Here is a 21,394-nt window from a genome sequence, read left to right as displayed (position 1 = left end):
ACTAAAGCTAGCAGCAAGCTCCCAGCAAGTCTTCACCGCCGAGTATATAATCCCGGGAGAGTCGCTCTGTCCTCATCTCCGCAGCAATCCGTAACAATGCCTGGTTCTCACCCGGTTCCGCTCAGAAGTGGACACAAGTTATCCGAACACCTGAATGGACAGGATGGTGGCTTCTCAGTCACTGTGAGTTCGAGCAGCCCACAGAGACGGTCTCTGCAGCAGAGGGAAGAGTGGACACGTGGAGGAACTGCACGGGGTCAAAGGCACACTCGGGGTCACGTGATGCAACCTGAACGCACAGGACCTTGGCCCCGCCCTGGCCCAGCCCGGAAGGCCCAGGGCCAACACTTTCATGTCCCCAAGTAGCCATTCATTAGAAAGCCCGAGGCCTTCCATCGGGTATGGCTGAGAGCGTGGGCTGGTACCTCTCTCGTGTGCAGGGAGGAACCTAGGAACGCGCGTGGATTTGGCTGCAACAGTGAGGACAAGCGGACACCTACAGAGCAGGGGAAATTCACACAACACGTGTACCGTTTTCTACTTCGATATTTTTCAAAAATTCCTAAAAAGGCAAAGAGTTGAATGTGAATAGGTCTCAATAGGCTCAATTACGTAGGGGTGGGAGGAGGAAGCAAGAAAACTGATCATTATTATAAAATTTTAGACCAATATTACATACATAATGTAACACTAACATCAATAGCTCTAATTTCCATTTTCTCTCACCGCTGAGACAGACCACTGCCTTAAGTCAAGTCAGTATTTGATGGAAGGGAAGGAGTCATCACATGTTTTCACTAACATTAGCATTTGCAAAATGTTTAGCATTCATTTTTATAAAATGTATTTTATATTTCAAGAACTATGAAATATAACAATATACGCTAAATATTTTATACTAAATATAACAATAAAAGAATAACCATGAAAAGTGCTTCACAGGCAACGATGGCTCCGACACCAAGACAGGAAACTCTCAGGGCAGACCCTGACAGCTCAAAATGTTCATCAGAGCCTTTGAGTTCAGCATCTGAAGGCAGAATGCACGGTGCCCTGGCACCGGGAGTCATCTGAAAACAGCACTGGCAGAAACTGAGGTTGCACCTGCACCTCGTCTCCGGAGACACACCTGGTGCCCGGTGAGAGCTCCCCGCCCCACGCTAAGGAGGGCGGAGACCGCGAGCTGGCCCAGCCTCACCCCTGCCCAACCTCCAGCACGCATTCAGAGCAGCCCTCATAACCCCATGTCATCTCCAAATGCCATGGCAGGGCCATAGCACTGGGGACATTTTCTGCCCTTGGGACAATTTCTTTGACCAAACGTTCCATCAGAAAAAAATTAGTGTGTCTACCTACTTCTATGTTTCTGTGGAGAAGTCTGTGCAATCACAGATTCTAAATTCTGGCATAAAAGGGAATTCGAAACCAAATATTGATGATTCAATGCAAAATAACCATGAAATTACAATATATCAGAAGCTGTGATACAACTAAAGCAGTGATCAGTGACTGGGGAAAAAGAAAGTTTTTCTTAGGGTCCCTAGCTGGGACTGAAAATTCAACTGACAAAGATTAACAAGAGATGAGCACCCAAGTTAATTTAACCTAGTTAATAAGTTTTAGATGACACCGGATCCTTCAGAAGGGAGAGGAGACCTGAGGACACAGTGAGACCGTGTGTTTCTAAGCCGGGTCCAGTGAGGAGAGGTCGGCAGGGGAGAAACATGTTCGGATGTGTGCTGAACCCCACCAGATCAGAAGAATATTTATAATATTTAGCTGTCCATACTAATACTAATGAAAATAAATTAAGGAATCTCAAGTAGTTACAAAAAATGAAAAACAAAGCAGAAGGAATGAAAAAAAAGAAACAAAAACTACTTGATTAGAAAAATAGCGATTAATAACAATAAATTCAAGAGCTGGTTACTTTAAAAAGAAATGTCCAAGTGACTGAGCAATTGGGCAATCTAAAATAGAAAGAAAAAAAGAAAAAGCACAAATACACTCAGTAGCAAGTGAGAACAGGGAAGCAAGCAGAGACAGCAGAAAGGAAAAGAGCATTAAGGAAGACACTGATGATTTTCCAGGAGGCTATAAATACCACATTGATCCCAGAAGACAAGACCAGATTAGAGAAATCTAATCAGCTGTCTGGATACCAAAAGATAGTTATCCAAGAACTAACTTCCCTGAGAAAGAGTGAGATTAAATTAGTTATAAATATGAACTTTACCAAACTGCAAAGAACATACAATTCAATGATACTTGAACTATTCCGTGATAAAGAATGAAAGCTTACAAATTCTTTTTAGGAAGTCAGCATAATCTTAAAACTGCAATCCAGCCCTGGCTGGGTAGCTCAATTGGTTGGACCATCATCCTGAGGTGTCAAGATTGTGGGTTCGATCCCCGGTCGGGGCACATACAAGAATCAGCCAATGAATTCATAGATAAGTGGAACCAAAAAACTGATGTTTCTCTTTCTCCTTTTCTCTCTCTAAAAACAAACAAACAAAAAACCCAAACAAACAAACATAAAACACCACTAATCAAGGGGGCATAAAAAAATTAGACTATTCTCATGATTTAAATGTTAAAATACTATATAAAATGTTAGCCAACGAATCCAGCAAGACACTTTTAAATGACCAAAATTCAAAACTAGGAAATTCATTATATAAATAGCTTAAAGCACAAACTATCTGTAGATGATGAGAAGGCATGTGGACAAATTCAGAATATATATTTAATATATATCAAAAAATACAGAGACAAATGAAGACCATGTCTACAACACCAAGATTTAGGGAATGTTTTTCCATTCTTGCCTGCAGATTTAAAAGGTACAGAGAAATACAGATATCTTTTGGGGCAGACCTCTACAACCCGTCCTTCTTAGAGGCAATTACTATCCTGATGTCAGAGTGGATCATTGCTGTTTTAAATCTTGACCGCATACATATGTATCCATAAATGTTGTATACTCTAGTTTCCTGGGTTTTTTTAAATTTTTTACATAAATGAAATATGTACTATGTATACACTTCTGAAACTGAAATCTCTAAACACCATCAGCAGGACTGACCTGTGTTGATAAATCCAGGCAGATTCTAGTTTGTGTAACTCTTGTCATTTTTTATTGTTGATATGTAGCATTGTTCCCCACCCCTTTTTTGGCTTTTCATTTCATCTATGCCTTTGTCATGTCAGAGTTTTTCTGTAGTCAAATGTATCCATCTTCTCTCAAAAAGTCTGGACTTTTTAGTCCCTTCTACTATATCATGCAGATTACCCACCTACCTACAATTTTCTGATAGCTTAAAAATCTGCGTTTCCATGTTCATTTTCCACCAATTTCTGCATATGAGAAAGCACGGGGATCTAAATCTCTTTTTAAATAGATGGCCTACTGTACCGGCACCCTTTACTAAACAATCTATTCTAGCCCCACTGATTTTGTAATTTGGTATGTAAATAACATTTACAAATCAGGAATAAAAATAGCAACTATCCAACAACAAAGAAGTAAAGAATATGAAGGCTTAGTTCACAGAAAGTCTCTTTCCCCCAACCTGCAGTCTTGCTCTCCAGACATAACCACTAATAAAGATTCCTTGTGCAAAACCATTCCAGTTGACAAATGTTGGGCTATACGTGTGGTTTAACTCAAGTGAAATCACAGAAGAGATCTTTGTATCTCATCACTCAAACAGTTTTCATTATCAATTCATAGTATTTTATTCTGTGAGTCATGATTATTTAACACAAATAAAGGTGTTTTATCAATAAAAGTTATATATATACACACACCTTTTCAGGTAGCTGACCTTGGAGATTCTAACATAACTGGTTTTCCAAATAAATGATTCATTCTCCTCCTCAAGATCAGAAAAGGAAAACCAACTTTTCTGTATCTTCAATCCTTAAATTATTCATTTAGAAGGATTTAATCTTAAAGTGGTAAAAAAAATCCTTTTTTAAACTTGGTATCACTTCTGATATCTTGATAAAACCAGATGTTTAGGTGTTTTCCATTTCAATTGTGACTTTCTTTAAAACTCATCAACAAAGTCAAGTTCTTTGGATGGACTGCTTAAGAACTATATCATTATCATTGTGGATAAATATGAGAATAAAGAATATAGATGTTAAAGATGGACCTTGGAAAAAGAACTGAGGATAGTGAAAAGGAAATGAACTTAGTATATAAGAGGCACAGTCCCCTACGATTTACAAACAAAAGTCCTCCTTAATGATTCCATGAATGTCCACCTCAAATACTACATGCTCACATTAGGTTCCCACTCTTATCCCAGAACATCTTCTAGAATTAACATCCTAACACTAGATCCGTGTTTTTAAAACTGATGTTTGACTCTCGTAGTGTCCTCGGCAGTCCCTAGGACCTGTCTCTTGCTTCAACAAGTGTTTGGACGGAACAGGCCCAGGGACACCCTTTCTTCCCGCCTCTGACCACCCTCCAACCTCTTATCCAGTCACCATCTTCGGGACCATCTCTGCCATCCTCTGCCTCTGAAACCAGCCAACACCATTTTTTCAGCTTCTCTCCTATTGCCAAGCAGTCATGAGCTCCCAAATTCATCAGCACTATTTCACCCAGGTGGAGGCCACCGTCAACAACCTAGTCACGCAATAGCTGCAGGCCTCCTGCGCCCACCTCTCTGTGGGCTTGTGTTTCCACAGTGACGAAGTGAGAGTTGGGCACAGGAGAAGCCCAGGGCGCTGAGCATCTCTCTAAGATGCAAAACCTGTGTGGTGGCTGTGCCCTCTTCCCAAGATGGCAGAAGTCTTCCCGAGAGGAGTGGGGTAAAACTCAGGACACCACGGAAGCCACCCTGGTCCTAGAGAAGAGCCTGCACCGGGCCCTTGGAGGTCTGCAGGCCCTGGGTTCTGCACGCAGACACCCCCATCTCGGGGACTTCCTGGAGAACCACTTCCTGGATGAGCAGGTGAAACTCACCAAAGATGGGCTCCACCTGACCAACCTCAGCGGGCAGGCCAGTGTCTCTTCACCCAGAGGCCTTCCCGTGCCCCCTCCGGCTCCCTGGTGTCTGGCTTCTGCCTGAGCCTCTCCCTGCAACCACTAGGCATCCTTTTAACCCCACTGGGCCCTCTCCCATGCCTTGCACCAAATGGATACAATAAAGCTTTTGCAGCAAAAAAGAAATACCACCACCAACAACAAAACCCTGATAGTTGAACAAAAAAATATAAGTATCTAATTTAAATTTTCAAAATTAAAATTTAGACATTAAAATAAACCACTGTTTTCAAACATACCAAGTGCATGTCTACATAGAGACGCAAGTGTGAGGAGGGGGAGGAGGGCCTGACAGCCCTTCCTGAAGGGTGAGCTCCACAGGGTCTCCTGAAATTTTCATCAAGTTACGTTTCCTCCCTGTGAACTGCGCACGGACCAGCGCTTCAGGGCGCCTTGTCCGGAGCCAGCTGTTGAAGACTCCAGGATGCGGGAAGAAGGCAGAGGGTGTCTCTTTGCAGAGTCCCGTCTTTTCCGAGGAGAATTAATTACCTGATCACTATAAATCCCTGCACCAGGCCCCTCCCAGACCGCAGGCCTCTTCCACCCACCGTCCAGCGAACTCCCCACGTGGTCTGGACAGTGGGTCCACCGCACTCTAGCTCTATGAGGCACCGCTCCTGCTGCGGCGGGGGCCGGGCCGCGCGCTCGATTCTCACTCAGAGGGACCAACCTGCGCCCTTCACTGCTACCACTAATTTAGGCAAACACAGCCAGTTTAGACAGCACAAAGGGGTATAATCAAAACGCACACAACAGAAGCCAAGCGGGTCTAAGCAATCACCAGGAGTCAGGAAAAGTTAGACTGGAGGAGGGTGGAAAGCAAAGAAGCAAATGACATCAGGACAAAAGACGTCTTGAAGAATGAGATGAAGTGCGGTGTGGGGAGGGCGGGGGACAAGGTTTACAGAGAAGAAAAAAAGTGGGGACGCTTCAGATAAGTCATGGCCTCCCTGTGCAAACTCCACCCTGCGGCCTCTCGGCCACAGGAGTCAACGCAGCCAGACGACGGGCGAAAAGGGCTCAACGCTTGGCTAGCCGGCTGCAGCCCAGCTAAGTGTTTCCTCATTTGAATAGTATTTTAGGAATGTTTGGTCAATGTGTTAGACGATTATTCACTTTTAGCGCATTCTTCCCTTCACAGTGATAATTATGGTCATCCTCACAATTTATTTTATAGGCAGAACATTCACAACACTCAACGATGACCTTTTTTAAAAAAGAACCTACTAAAATTCATAGGTTTATTTGTCTACATTCCCTTAAAAAAGGAAGGTTAACTTTAACAACTGTTGCTCATAGCAACACAGGAACAAAAGATTTTTCACATGCATAATCTAAGCGTTTAATTAAAATGCACAAAGTTGGATCTCAAACCAACCCAAAAGTAGAAACGTGAGAATACTGGACTCCCAGATAGAAGCAGATCTACAATACTCCATCAGCCATCACAGACAAAAGAAAAGTGCAGTGCCCTGTGACAGGGATGGGGAGGGGACAAGTTAAAAGGTCCCTTTAGAGCAGGGGTCTCAAACTCACGGCCCGCAGGCCACATGCGGCCCGCCGAACAATTTTGTGCGGCCCGCAGACTAATCCACGAAGTTCAAAATATTTTGGATAAAATTAAGTAAGCCTAGGGGCCTACTTGTATTTTTCATTTCTCTAGCATCCTAGCTAGATATTAGCTTAGTTAACAGCAGTTGTGATGCGAACTCCAGTTTCTGGTCATTTTGTGACACTGAGTAAACTGCATGTACGATTGTGCTTGTTGTACTGATTTTTTTTTGTTTTCAACTGCAGTGAGAAAAGTGTTGTGTAACAGTTGCCTTTTGTAGACCTAGTGCGGCCCGCTGAACGGCTGTGATCTTGCTCTGCGGCCCACATGCTGAGTTGAGTTTGAGACCCCTGCCTTAAAGTCACCATTTTGGTGACTGCTCTGTAATCTTCCAGGTAAGTTTCGTGGCAATAAGTAAATCAAATGAAAACATACCATCGTCCCCCTTAGTTTCTATCAGTTCCCATTTATGAAGGCTAGAGCCTGAATCCAAATCTAAGCAATTTAAAGCCAACTATAACACGGCAATTTACAGAGATTACTTTACCCCCAAGACTTAAACTCAACTACAGGAGTCAGAGTAAAACAGAGCCTCAGTCAGGGTCTGTAACGGACACATTTGTGGTGAAATCAAGGTATTCTCAGACAATAGATCGTCCACTAGGGTTTAAATCAATGAAAAAAAATTATAATAAAAGGAGCTGCTTGACCAGTGGTGGTGCAGTGGATAGAGTGTTCACCCGAAGTGCTGAGGTCTCAGGTTTGAAGCCACAGCTCTCCAGCTAGAGTGCAGGCTTGTTGGCTTGAGCGCAGGGTTGCTGGCTTAAGCAATGAATTATCGACATGATCCTAAAGGCCGCCAGCTTGAGCCCAAAGGTCACTGGCGTGAAAAGCCCAAGGTCTCTGGCTTGAGCCCCAAAGATTGAGGGCTTGAGCAAGGGCTTGCTGGCTCAGCTTGAGCCTGAAGCTGTATCCCCGGTCAAGACACATACAGCAAGCAATCAGTGCACAACTAAAGTGAAAGCAACTACAGCTTGATGCTTCTCACTTGTTCTTTTCCTCTCTCTCTCTCAAAAAGAAGAAGAAATGAAAAGGAGCTCTAGAAAAGACTATGGAAGAGCTGGGACTCAGCTTTATAGCTTTGAAAGTTCTCCATCGGCCCTGGCTGGTTGGCTCAGTGGTAGAGCGTCAGCCTGGCGTGCGGGGGACCCGGGTTCGATTCCCGGCCAGGGCACATAGGGGAAGCGCCCATTTGCTTCTCCACCCCCCCCCTTCCTCTCTGTCTCTCTCTTCCCCTCTCGCAGCCGGGGCTCCATTGGAGCAAAGATGGCCCGGGCGCTGGGGATGGCTCCTTGGCCTCTGCCCCAGGCGCTAGAGTGGCTCTGGTCGCGGCAGAGCGACACCCCGGAGGGGCAGAGCATCGACCCCTGGTGGGCAGAGCATCGCCCCCTGGTGGGCAGAGCGTGGCCCCTGGTGGGCGTGCCGGGTGGATCCCGGTCGGGCGCATGCGGGAGTCTGTCTGACTGTCTCTCCCCGTTTCCAGCTTCAGAAAAATACAAAAAAAAAAAAAAGAAAGTTCTCCATCCTTAATAATCAGTTCACCTGTCCTCAGGTGGGGGAGGGGGCAGAAAGGGGTACAGGCGGTGCAGGCGGCATTTAGGAAAGGCAGGGTTCCACAGAAGCCTGGACTGGGCGCCAGCTGTGCTACGAGGTCACGGGTTCCGAGGACCAGGAGACAAGGATAAAAAGGATGTAGAGCATAGCAGATCTCAGCCTCTGAAGAAACTTGAAGCGCTAGAACACAGAAGTGACAGGATCAAATCAGGCTTTACTTGAGCACCTAATATGCCCAAGACGTGGTGCTGGGTGTCCTGCGAGGGCATGACTGATCCAGTGGAGCCTGCCAACTTGTCTGGGGGATAAAAAAAACCCTAAATTGTGAAGAAGTAATAGCTCAATTTGAAGAGTCAATACATCACGTATAATTTAGTGGGGGGTTTTTTTCTTTAATTTTTACGGAGAAAAATAAATTTAACGGGGTGATACCGATCAATAAGAATACATAGGTTTCAGGTGAACATTTCTATTTCATTGGAACTGTCGATTATGTTGTGTACCCACAGCCCAAAGTCAAACCATTTTCTGTCACAGTTTATTTGTCCCTCTTTAGTTTTCAATACGGACGCTGCAAACAAGTACCCGAAGAATTAAGGCACTGGAGGACTGGGTGCGGCCAAAGTGTTAAGGGAAGCATCAAGTGTTGAAACTTGGCTAAGTTCTCAAGGGTGGCTGTGACTTCCAAACCCCAAAAAGGTGGCCGAGAGCCCTTCTGAGCAGTGGTGAGAGGCAGCACGTAGTTAAATGCACAGCTTTGCGGTGAGACAGACGTGGCTGAATGCCGTCACCACTGCTTCACAGCTTTATGCCTTTAGACATGTCACTTAGTAACCTTTTAAGTCTCATTTCTTAAAATGGGGCAATAGCGATACCCATCAAAGGTTTCGTTTATTCAGTAAATATTAAGAGTGTGCACAGAGCTAGACATGGAAATACAGCAGAGAACCAGACAGAAACGAAACCTGAGATAAAATACGTGACAGGCTCCACAGATGGTATTCAGAGTCTTCACCCTCATCATCTTCTTTAGCACAGTGGCGGGGAGTATAAGATATGTTCCAGCGAGAACAAACAGACCATCTTAGTTGGAACAAGTTTTTGACATACTATCAGTGCAGACCCTAATTTAATATCTGAAATTTCTCTGAGCTGTCCCCTAAACTCTATCCAGCTGCCCATTAGATACCTCATGCGTATACCTTTCTGGGCATCTCAGGCTTGTAAATCTGCAAAAGGACTCGGGCTTCCTGAGCCACCTGGATACCAACCAACATCTCCCTTCCTGGCTTTTTCCCCATCAGCAAATCAGCACATTCCTTGATAATTTCTCTGTTCCTCCTGCCTCACAGAGCAAGTATGAGCAAGCTCTTTCCTTGTACCTCAGAAACACATCTCCAACCTACCCGCGGCTCTCCGTTGTCGAAGCTGCAGCTCTGACAGCTTCTCACAGATGGTCTCACTGGGATAGCTTCAGTAGTCCCTTCTCCACAGAGCAAGGGGCTCTTGTTTAAAACCGGGTGACATTACATGGCTCTCACACATAAGCCCCATGATTGCTCCACCTAACCTCAAACTCTCCAATGGCTACCAACTACCCTTTAAATGCTGACGGTCAACGAGGCCTATGTGATTGGACCCGTTCTCCTCTCTGTCTGGTCCTCTAAGGCCCCTGCCTCTGTCTGCCCTGCAGTGACCCTGGCTTTTGTGCCCTGCACGCCCCGCCCTCCCTGGCACTGCCACACAGTGCGCTGATGGAGAGGAGATGTCCTGCACCCAACAAGTGGCTGGTCACACACAGGCCCTATACGTGCCTTTAACTTTGACTAATTTAAATAACCACAAACTCCTAGAAGCTATGGCACTGGACAGTGCAGGACTGGCCTTTCCTCCGCTGGACCCGTCTCCTCCCACATCTCCACACGGATGGCTCCCTGTTGTCCCCAGTGTCTGCTCAGGAAGGCTTTTGCTGACCACCCCAACCAGGGCAGCTCCCACTGACACCATTTTTACGTTGCCCCATTTATTGCAATCAAAAGACTTTCACTACTCTCTTTACGATTTGTCTTCCCCAAGAGAAAAATCCATGAAAGGAGGGACCTTGTTTATTTCATGCAATACCATGTCCCCAAGATACCTGTGCTTAGTGTATAGTATTTTCCGTGAATATTTGCTGAATGATGAATGAATGAGTGAGCGACTGACTGACGAGGGGCTCCGTTCAGTAACCCCAGGCTGGGGGCAGTCTGCGCAGGCTGCCGGGAGGAGGCGAGGGCCCCTTCACGCACTTACATTTCACCTTCGCAGGTCCCGGCTCTGCAGGGGTTGGAAGCGCCGGGGGGGGGGGGACGGGGGGGGGGGACAGGGACGGGACAGGCAGGCTGAGCCAAGGGCACAAAGAAACGGTACACGTGCACAGCAAGTCTCCGTCTGCCACTGACCCGAGGCCAGCTTTATGAGGACGCGGGTGATGCGGCCACACAGTGCTACTCACGGGTGAGACCCCAGGAAACCCCTAGGAAGGCATCTGCGCACGCGCACGCGCACAGGCGTGCCTTTCCGGGGAAGACGGGGCCAGATGGAGTTTCGTAGTCCCTGGAGCTGCAATAGCAAGCCCACGTGGGAAAGGTACATTCAATATTCATCCAGGTCAAGTACCGGTGTCTATTTGTACTGTCCTGTGAGATATGTCACGAGCTGTGTCGCTGCGTAGAAAAGGAGAAAGGGAGGCAATGACGGGAGATGTCAACGACCTGTTCCAAACCAGTTCCAACGCCCAGATGGTCAGCAGAAGGGAAAGGGCGCACAGTGTGGACAGGATTACTGACCAGCCAAAAGGAACACCTAGACTTAAAAGGTGAGAAAACTAATCACCCAGCAATATCATGTACAATGTGGATTCCACACATTCGTTTATTGTCACACTTTCAAGAAAATAAAAAGGACAGGCATTTTAATGTATCTCTATGAAAACTCTTAAAGCAGGCAAAAATGCAGAGTGAGGTTTTACACCAAATGAAACGGCACACTCTTCAATTTTGCAGTGAACGTTGCCTACCATGCTTTCAACTTGACTGAATACCAATGCCACCTAATAAAACCACCCTACCATGAAATGCAGCAATGTCGGTAACGTGCACAACACATCCTGCAGTCCGTCCCTAAGTCGGAATTTCCATCAGGAGTTTACAGCCCAAACCTCTGTCTGTCGCTGTTTCCTCCCGACGCCGGCACTCAGTTTAGCGCTGGGGGTCACAACCACCCGGGCCCCGCAGAGAACACAGCCCCGCAGAAGAGGCCGCGGGCACCGGGAAGGGAAGCCTCTGGGCCCGCAAGTCCAGACACACGCATTTTACAGAAGCACCAGCCTCACGTTTTAGCTCAAAGTCGGTAACTATTTCAGTAATCAAAATAATGTCTCTGTTCCTTTCACATTAAATTTCCTCCCTCCAGCCCCAGGGAGACCAGAGCAGGTTGAATGCACACCTCTGTTCCGAGTCTCTGTGGGGCCTCTGTGACTGTGCCCATGTCACGAGAGGGAAGGGACAGCCCCTGAAGCCTCACCTCGTTGCTTACAGCTCTACTGCCCACGTCCCGGCTGGCTCCGCCGCAGGCACTCACCACTGGCCTCTCGGAGCCAGCATTTCTTTACTGTACAGGACAATGGCTCACGGAGTAACACAACTGTAGCTGTCCACAGCATCACTGGAAGACCCTTACCTGTGATGAGTACCTACTTTGCAAAGATGACACGTGCAGTTACTTTCTCCTTCATCACCATCACCCACTTTGTGGTTTTATAAATGCTATCAATATGTCACAGGACGGTCAGTATTTCCAGCTGTAAAACAGGTTACTATGATGTGTATGCTTCCAACAGCAAACTGTGAACAGACAACCATGGTACCTCCAAAAGCTCACTTTTGCCCGTATTTCTCACGTCCCTATGCACAGTTCTAGCTATCTCAGAGCAGACTGGGCTTATAAAACCTCAAGTAGCATGCTGCATTTCATGACAAGAAAAGGAATGCTGCGGCCACAGCATCCACGTCTGACCCACCTGCATGCCACAGAGCGCCCGCAGTCCTGGGGATCTGTGAAACGAGTCGTCAGTGAGCACGGAGAGCCACGCCTTTTCATCAAAGACGATTCGTGTTTCTCTTCAACGTTTATATAAAGTATTTTAAAGACTTTATCATCTCACTTCATATCAGAGGTTGGCAAAATGTTTCCGTAAAGGGCCAGAGAATAAATATTAATAATTTAGGCTTAGTGGGTCACCTACAATCTCTGTCACATACTCTTACCTGCTTTTGTTTGTTTACAACCCTTCAATAATGGAAAGCCCACTCTCAGCTGGAGGACCATACAAAAAAGAAGGCTGCAGACTGGGCTATGGCCCCTGGGCCACAGTTTGCCCATCGTCGCTTTTCAAGAACCCCTAAAATGCCTTAATTATGTAGTATGCTCACATATTGACTAAAGAAAAAAAAACACTTCAAAATGTTTTGTGTGGGGTTTTTTTTTTGTTTTTTTTTTGTATTTAAAAAAATCTATTGATTGGTTTTTAGAGAGAGGAAGGGAGAGAGAGACACACACACAGAAGTATCAATCTGTTCCTCTATGTGCCCTGACTGGGGATTGAACCTGCAACCTTTGCATTTCAGGACAACGCTCTAACACACCACGCATGCAAACAGTCCGACCAGGACTGTTTCTTTTTAAAATTTGTTTGTTTGTTTTTATAATAAAAAGAACAATAAACTATTTTTTAGAACAGTTTTAGATTATAGAGAAATGCAGTTAGTAGTTTCTATATATCCCACACTCAATTTCCCCTATTAGAAGGGTACATGAAATTAATGAACCTATATTGATACATTATTAACTAAAATCCGTACATTTTTCTCTAGCTTTTGCCTACGCCCTTGTTCTGTTCTCAGATCCCATCCAGGATCCCATCTTTACTCATCGTGTCTCCTTAGGTTCCTGTTGGCTGTGAGTTTCTTAGACTTTCCTTGTTTAGGTAATGACGACAGTATAAAAGAGCACTGGTCAGATATGTAGCATGCTCCTCTATTAAGGTTTGGTGGGTGTTTTTCTCATTATTGGACTGGGGTTATTATGGTTTCGGGGGAGAAAGACCACAAAAAAACAGGTACCGCTGTTATCACATGGGGTGCATCAACCTCACTCCTGTTGATATTGACCTTGATCACCTGGCAAAGTAAGGCAGCGTTCGTCAGGATCCTCCCAACTGCCTTTTCTTTTTTTTAAACAATTAATAAAATGAATTTAATTTCCACCATTGATAACTAGCTAAAAGGTTTTAAAACATCAAGTCATTCTGAATAAGCAGGCTGCATACATACGGACACATTGTGCTCCATTATCTAAGTGATTCACAGCTGTGCTTCACAAAATATATCACACTTGAGATGCAGACAAAAATTACTCTGTTCCTTGTCAGTATATTTGACTTTTAAATCCTCTCACCTCTTCCTCCCGGGCCTGTTGGGAAAGAGGGAGGTGACCATTAACTGCATTAAAAGTCGGGATCTGCAGAAAACAACGTGGACAGAGCTGGGACTTCCTTCCACTTTTTAAATGATGATGCAAACGAGGCTGTGTACAACCTGAGCCAGGACGAAGCTCATCGGCTTTTTATCTCCCCGAGTCCAGGGTATCCCTCGCTGGCTGACACAATAAAAACTACTGATTAATTTATACCTCCACCTTCCGTGTGAACATAATTCAGAGCACTCAGGGAACAGCCATAGGAGACGCAATTCCAATTGCTCTCACCTAACTGTTCCATGTCAAGGAACAAGTGAGAGGACACAGACGGGCGGGGACAGCGTTGGGTCGGAAAGACCAGAACCGGTACCGAGGGGAAAGCCTGGGTCAAATTAAGGCTATCCGGACAATCTAAAGAGGGAATCAAAACCACTGGAAGATGCTGCCTCGTGCCCACCAGAAAGGCTTTCAAAAAGAGAAACAATAGCAAGCGTTCCTGAGGATGCAGAGGAACTGGAACGCTGCACACTGCTGCTAGGGAGGGCCCGGGGCAGCCGCTTTGAAAAAGTTTGGCAGAGCCTGAAAAAGTTACACACAGAATGACCACGTGACCTAGCAATGCTACTCCTAGGTATATATACCAGAAGTGAAACATATATCTATACAAAGTTACACACGATTCTTTATGCACCATTATTCTTAATAGTGCAAAAGTGGAAACTAGCCAAGTGCCAATCAGCTAGGATAAACAAAGTGCGGTCTCTCCATACCAAGGCGTGTTATCCAAAGTCATGCAAAGAATGACGTGCTGACACGTGCTACAGCACGGATAAACCTTGCAAATACTATGTTGTAAGTGACAGAAGCCAGACATAAAAACTATGATTCTATTTATATGAAATGTCCAGAAGAAGCAAAAGCGTAGAGGCAGTGAATAGATGAGCGGCTGTGGAAGGCAGCAGGGGTGGGAAGGGGGGGGAGGAGCTCATAAAGGACTGAGGTTTCCTTGGGGGGCGGTGACAAACAGTCAGCAATTACATGACGGGCATGGTGGCACACTGTGAATACAGTAAAAACCCCTGAACGGTACACTCTAGAATGCATAGTTAAAATGGTGAGTTTTATGTGATTTTTAAAAAAAGTCTCAATAAAAATATAAGATAAATAATTGGGGGAAAAAACTGAAGACATTGAAAACATTCTGAACTTCCACATGTGGTAAATCATTTTTAATCCACAACTTATACACACACTATGCCTTTTAAAATCCCTTTCCTAGTCTACAGACCTCTGTGGTGATTTTGCTAATAACAGGAACCTCAGAAATGGATGGAATAATCTAAAATTCTAACAGGAATTCGGTTCAACCAATATCCATCAGGTTCATAGGACTGGTGCAGACCTTGCCCCAAGTCCTCTCAGGGAATTTATAGTGTGTTAGGGCAAACAGTTCCCTACCATTTCTGTGACTCCCAGATCAGCAAAAGGCAGCTGGCCACGCCCCTCTATTGTGGTGGCATCATTTTCCCACAAACATTTCCTCAAGTGCCATTTACAAGGCAACATGTGCAGCCCCACAGGCAGGTGGCACAGGGCCTAGCCAGGCTGCGGACAGCTCCCACAGTGCCCAGTGCAGCAGGGCTGCCCCACGTGAAACCTAAAAGGCTCTGGTCACAATGGCTCCGTAGCTCACAATCTGCAGCTGAAACGATGACTAATAAATAATAGTCTTGGCCCTGGCTGGCTGGTTCAGTGGTAGAGTGTCGCCTGGCGTTTGGAAGTCACAGGTTCAATTCCCGGCTAGGGCACACAGGAGAAGCACCCATCTGCTTCTCCAACCTTCCCCCTCTCCTTTCTTTCTATCTTTCTTTTCCCCTCCCGGAGCCAAGGCTCCATTGGAGCAAAGTTGGCCTGGGCACTGAGGAGGGCTCCATGGCCTCCGTCTCAGGTGCTAGAATGGTTCTGGTCACAACGGTGCAACGCCCCAGATGGGCAGAGCATCGCCCTCTGCTGGGCATGCCGGGTGGATCCTGGTTGGGTGCATGCGGGAATCTATCTGTCTGTCTGCCTCCCCACTTCTCACTTCAGAAAAATACAAAATAATAATAATAATAATAAAAGCAATCATTGTCCTGAGTCTTCCAACCAAATTAAACTGCAAACAATGGACTATTAAAGTCACTGAAGAAATTTTAGACATACACTAAGCAACTTACTGCTCAACTCTAATAGGCGTTATAGTAAACGGCTGAAAATAAGAAATAGTTCTTTGGAATTTTTTGAAAGAGAGCACAGTTTAGTTTAAGTTAGAGCTTCCCAGAGTAATGTAAATAACAACAAACCTTCTTTTAACAGCCTCTCCCCACTTCAAATACCATAATCACTCAACTCAAACAACTCACAAGTAAGCAGTTGGCACTCAAACCGGAGCCACTGCAGGGTGATTCGCAGCGACCTATGACAGTGGCATCTGTGATTGAAACTGTAAGGGCTGATGCCGTTTTCTTTGCTCTTATAAGCAATTCACATCTTTATCCTATTAGTCAAAATGTAGCGGCTTATTTCTGTCATGATTTTTAACCTAAGTGGAAAAATCAAGGGTCTCCAGTTGTTGGTGGTTATGTGTATATTTTTTGGTTCCAAAATATGTTATGTGTATATATATTTGTTTCCAAAAATAAGACACTGGAAACAAGAAAGTAGTTCAATGAATATTCTTTCATTTATTTAACAACTTTCATCATTAATTGACCTAATACATATTCGGTTAATATCTACCATACTCAAAGGATACACAAAGCGGTAATAAGAAATCAGGTAGGTCTCTTTTGAGTTTACACCCTAGCATCCGGTTTAGCAAAATTCCTTGCTTTGACTTTGAAAGAGTGACAGTCCCGAGGTCCTCATATCCTGACCGTGTGGCCCAGACTGGGCTAGAGTGCCGTCATTGATGAGACCTGCTGACATCCCCTTCCTCCTCTTGGTCACCCTGCCAACAGCCCCAGTTCTCCCCTCGATTAGAGAGTACAGGTTGTTCAACATCTGACACTAGCCATAAACCAAAGATTGCAGTTTATCAGCAAGTTTTAACATAAAGCTGCTTTGTGTGGTGGCAAAAATTTTAAATTCAACTAAACAAACTTATAGTCTAGTTGGGTAATATTCAATCTGAGGATAGAAAATGAGCAGAATTCTCCTAGGAGTTTGCAAAACCATTCACCCCATCTCCAGGGCCCACCTACCTTAGCTCTGGACCCCTCCAAGAGGCAATGACTCCATCCAACCTTTTTCCGCTATGCTGAACATAGTCTTTTCTTTTAAAACAAAAACAGCAGACCATTTGGCCATGATCTATGGCCCACCATAAACACCAATTGGTGTGGTCAAAGGGAGTCCCTGGTGAAGAGGTGAATGAGGTAGCAGACCTGCAGGAAAACACTCCTGGGGAGTGGCCCATTGGGGGGGCAAAACATCCTTAATGGGAGATTTCTCCAAGATCAGTGAGGGGGGAAGAGGAGGGCCATCTGACACTGTTACAGTAAAATTATACTTTATTCAGGGACAAGACATAGCCCTTAACTCTTCCCCTAAACAGAACGTCTAATGTGCTCCACAATACACTGAATTTTCAGTTCTACCGGGACCTGTGCTGTGGTGCAGTGTGGTCAACGCGATGGGTCCCCAACAACCCACGCTTCCAAGACACTGGTGAACCGACCCTCCGTGTGGCCAACTCTGGGATCACAGAGTTGTCCAAAGTTGACAGAAACCTTTGAAGGTCAGTAAAGACTTGTTGTCAATGGGCCTGAAAACATCAGCACTGGGCAGAGAGGTTCTCCTCCCCCGAAGACTCCTGAGCACACCAAGGTGTCCAGGCAGTCTAGGAACAAAAACGGCACGGGCTTGGGAGTCAGACTCTCTGCCTTCAAATCCGGGCTCCACATTCAACACCAACAGCAATCTCTCCAGCACTCAACTTCCTCCTCACTGAAAGATAATAACAGCACCTACCTACCTCACAGAACTAACAGGAGAATTAGATGAGATCATAGTTAGAGGGCTTAGCACAGTGTCTGTCACACAAGAAACCTGAGTGAATACGTGCTAGTACATCTACTATTTTCAGGGGTAGCCCAAACTACAGCTCAGTTCCTAAATTGGAATGGCTGGGTCCTAATCATGGGCCCCCAAACATGGGCCCCTATGAGGTAGGTGGTATTAGCTTCATTTCAGAGTTGAAAAACAAAGGTTTAGAGGGATTCAGAGACTCACTGACGCTTCCTCTAGTGAGTGGTGCAGCAATAAACGCTCTGATCATGTCCACAGAGTCTGCATTATTTCATCTACCTCCAAAAGCTTAAAAGTATTTTAAAATAATATTTTGGTATTCTAAAATCACAACTTATTGAATGAAATAATGTTTATGTAAAATCCGCCATCATTCCCCCATTAAATTTGCGTAATTACTTATATAGTCAGAAATATCTCCCAAATTCTGCTAGACTATCAAAACACAAGACTATTTTTTTAAACATAAATAGGACTGGATAAATCATCAAACTCATTTAAATTAAATGGCTTCAGAAGGTCAAAAGTGCTGCAGACCCCGAGTATCTCCAGTCCCTTTCCTTTCAGGATTTGTAATTCGATCCTGTAGAAGAATGGACACGCTCCCATTGGCCTGTCTCACATCTCTCTTTCCATATATTTAGTAACATATAACAAAACTGACTAGTTAATAGTTACTCCAAATATCCTCTCCCAACATCTCTTACACTATTTAGCAAGACTTGCAGACACTTCATTGTCCTAAAAGAAAACACAAATATGTCAGTGTTCATTCTGACATATTTTTAACTCTGAATATGTTTTACAACTTGCATACTGAAATGCGAAAATAACCAGTCAAGTTTATAAATACTTAAAAGATCCAACACCTTAAGAAAACTGGAATAATAAGTCATCTTGGCCAAAACTGTCTCCATCAAAGGAATTGGTCACCTATTGATAGTTTCCAAAAAACACGGTTCATCATAATTGTTAATCCATTAGTACATAGTTTAAACTAACCGACATGCTTAATTTGTTTAAGAAGTAGTGATATGAATAAATCAAGCTATATAATTTTCCTTCACTTTCTATTTTGCTTTACACAGACATCACATATTCTTATAATCCTCTATGTAAACACAAATGAGATGGTATAATAAAACCAGGAAACAGAAGCAGAAGAGAACATGAAATGCCTAAATATTTCAAGAACTCGTTGCAATGTCAATAACCTGGAACTCCAAGTACCAGAAAGCAGAAAGAATCCCCACACACCTGTAAAAGGTCAAATAAGCACACAGGTGCCTTAAAAGACACTGTTGGGTACACACCATCATCGTTGACATTTACTATCTGGTAAGTAGTTTCAAAGTGCAATAACCGGCTTGGAGCGTGAGGTTTATGACAACAGCTATGTCTGGAGAGATGGCGAAGGTGTGATGCTTGTCAAACCTCTGATCGGGTCAGCAGCAGGCAGCCAGGCCATGGCCAGCAGGAACTGTAGCACAGGTGCCGTTCCTCATTTCAGGAGAGAAACCTACACCGATACCCTCATGGATAATTTAATAAGGGTTGTTCCATAAATTTGTAATGTAATTTATGACTTTCTATAATAGCTCTCGGATAGCTTTCAAAAACAATATTCTTAGAATAAAAGTAACTGGGAATATAAAGCATGAAACCATTTTAGCTTAAAATTGAGAAAAGTAGGTGGAGAATATTTCATAGGAAAAGCACCTAGAAACGTCATAAACCCCTAAAGCCACATTTCATAAAAAGTTGGGTAAAAGTTCTAGAAATGATGGTGTTATCTCTAATAACATACGTATTATATATGCCTACAATTAGGAATACCTCCTTAATGGATAACTTACAAATTTACAGTTAGGACTATCTCCTATTATTCTTATAATAATTCTAATAAAATATTTTCTTTTTAAGGATAAAAAAAATAAAACACGGAGAGAGGACTAACATTTGTGAACATTCAGCTAAACTGTAACTCCTGGATTTTGACAATGATTTTTGTCATGCTTCCCCTCTGCACCTCCCTGCGGGAATAAAAAGTGTGTGCTGATAACCACAAGAAATCATGCTAAGCTCAAGTCAGAGTTCCTCAATAACCAAGATTCAGTTCCCGTGTTCATTTCACCACTTCTTCCTTCAGAAAAGAAGCTCCCTTTTCAAAGTCCGGGAGCCAGTTCAAGTTTTCGGGTGAAGACTAACACCAGGCAGTAAAACCCCAAACAAACGTCTCTAAAGTCTAAGAGGCAAAGCCAATTACACCCTCCACCAGGGTCCAGATAGGAAGGGTTCCTGGGACACCGCTCCGTGCCCATGACCTCGGGGCCTGACCGGAGGCGCGACCCGTCAAGAACTCCCAGTCCAGGCCGGGAGCCAGCGGGATGCCGCAGGTGGCCCGGACCGCTGGCTGCCCACCTACCAGGCCTCCTCCAGGGAGGCCTCCTCCAGGGCCCGCGAGCCGGTTCCCGCCCGCCGGGCCGACTGCGCCCTCCGGTCTCAATTCCGCCAACTTTAGGCGGTGGTGAGCTCGGGACCATCGCTCAGGTAGCCTCTCTGGGTCCGTTAACGGGACACAACGTGCTAGTCCAAGGCACCAACCGCCCCGGTCCCTCAGGGCTTGGAGTGACCCACGGTCCCGGGGAGAGACCTCGGGAAGCGAGTGGGCAATGGGGCCCGGGAGCGGGCGGCTCCAACTGCCCCCTCCAAAGTGCCAGGCCGGCTGACGCAACCCGGCTCGGGCAGACCTCCTCGCGCCTCCTGCCCGGACCCCTCCCCGCACCCCGGAGCCGGCGACGCCCCACGCCCCACGCCCCCCGCGCCGCGGGCGCCGCCGCTCGGCCGGGTCTCCCGGACAACAGCCACCGCCGCGCTTCCGAGGCGGGTCCCCGCGCCCCCCGCGGCCCGGCCGCCCACCTGTCCCGGGGGTCGATCCAGCTGGTCCTCCTGGTGTTGTGGTCGATGTAGAAGACCTTGCCGTCGTAGTCCCTGGCCTCCTCCCAGCCCCGGGGTAGCGGCAGCTGCCCGCTCCCGGCCCTCCTAGGCATGGTCGGCGGCCTCGCCGGCGAGCGGCGCCTCCATAGGGACCGGGCGCGGGACGCGGCGGGAACGCGACTGTCCGGCCCGGCCGCCGCACCCGACGCGGGCGCCGGCGAGGGGCTGCCGGGCGCGGGGCGCGGCGGGGCCACGCGCGGGGGGCGCCTCGGCGATCAGTCCAGGAATCCGCCGGGGATCAGTCCACCATGTCTGTGTCGGAGCCGGAGATCGAACCCTCCTCCTCCTTCTCGCGACCGCCGCCGCTGCCTCCGCCTCTTCCTCCTCCTCCTCCCTGTCCCCCTGCGGTCGCCGAGGGTCGCGGCGCCCCGGCTGCCAGAGCCGCCGCCGTCTGGGCTCGGATCCGGGAAGCTCCGCGGAGCCGCGGCCGCAGCGGCTACGGGCCTCCTCATTTGCATACGATTAGCATGCGCCCCGCCCGGGCCCGCCCCCGCCCCGCCCCTCGCCGGGCTCATCAGCATGCACATTCCTCGCCGCCACATTCCAGGGCTTAACCCTGCCGCTCCCGCGGGCGCCGCACG

General features: G+C 46.3%; 1 protein-coding gene across 1 annotated transcript in view; it reads right to left on the bottom strand.

The window, feature by feature from the left end:
- WWC2 (WW and C2 domain containing 2) overlaps nucleotides 1–21,271 on the bottom strand; it is a 169,885-nt gene extending 148,614 nt beyond the window's left edge. Inside the window, exon 1 of the mRNA XM_066380135.1 lies at nucleotides 20,736–21,271. Within this exon, the coding sequence (XP_066236232.1) occupies nucleotides 20,736–20,866 (131 nt within the window). The 5' untranslated portion in view covers nucleotides 20,867–21,271. The remainder of the gene's footprint in view (nucleotides 1–20,735) is intronic.
- Between the last annotated feature and the right edge of the window lie 123 nt (nucleotides 21,272–21,394).

The sequence above is a fragment of the Saccopteryx leptura genome, chromosome 4 (genome assembly GCF_036850995.1).
Source record: "Saccopteryx leptura isolate mSacLep1 chromosome 4, mSacLep1_pri_phased_curated, whole genome shotgun sequence".
Lineage (NCBI taxonomy): Eukaryota > Metazoa > Chordata > Mammalia > Chiroptera > Emballonuridae > Saccopteryx > Saccopteryx leptura.
Note: the sequence above shows the minus strand (reverse complement) of the source record. Positions and strands in the feature narration are given on the sequence as shown.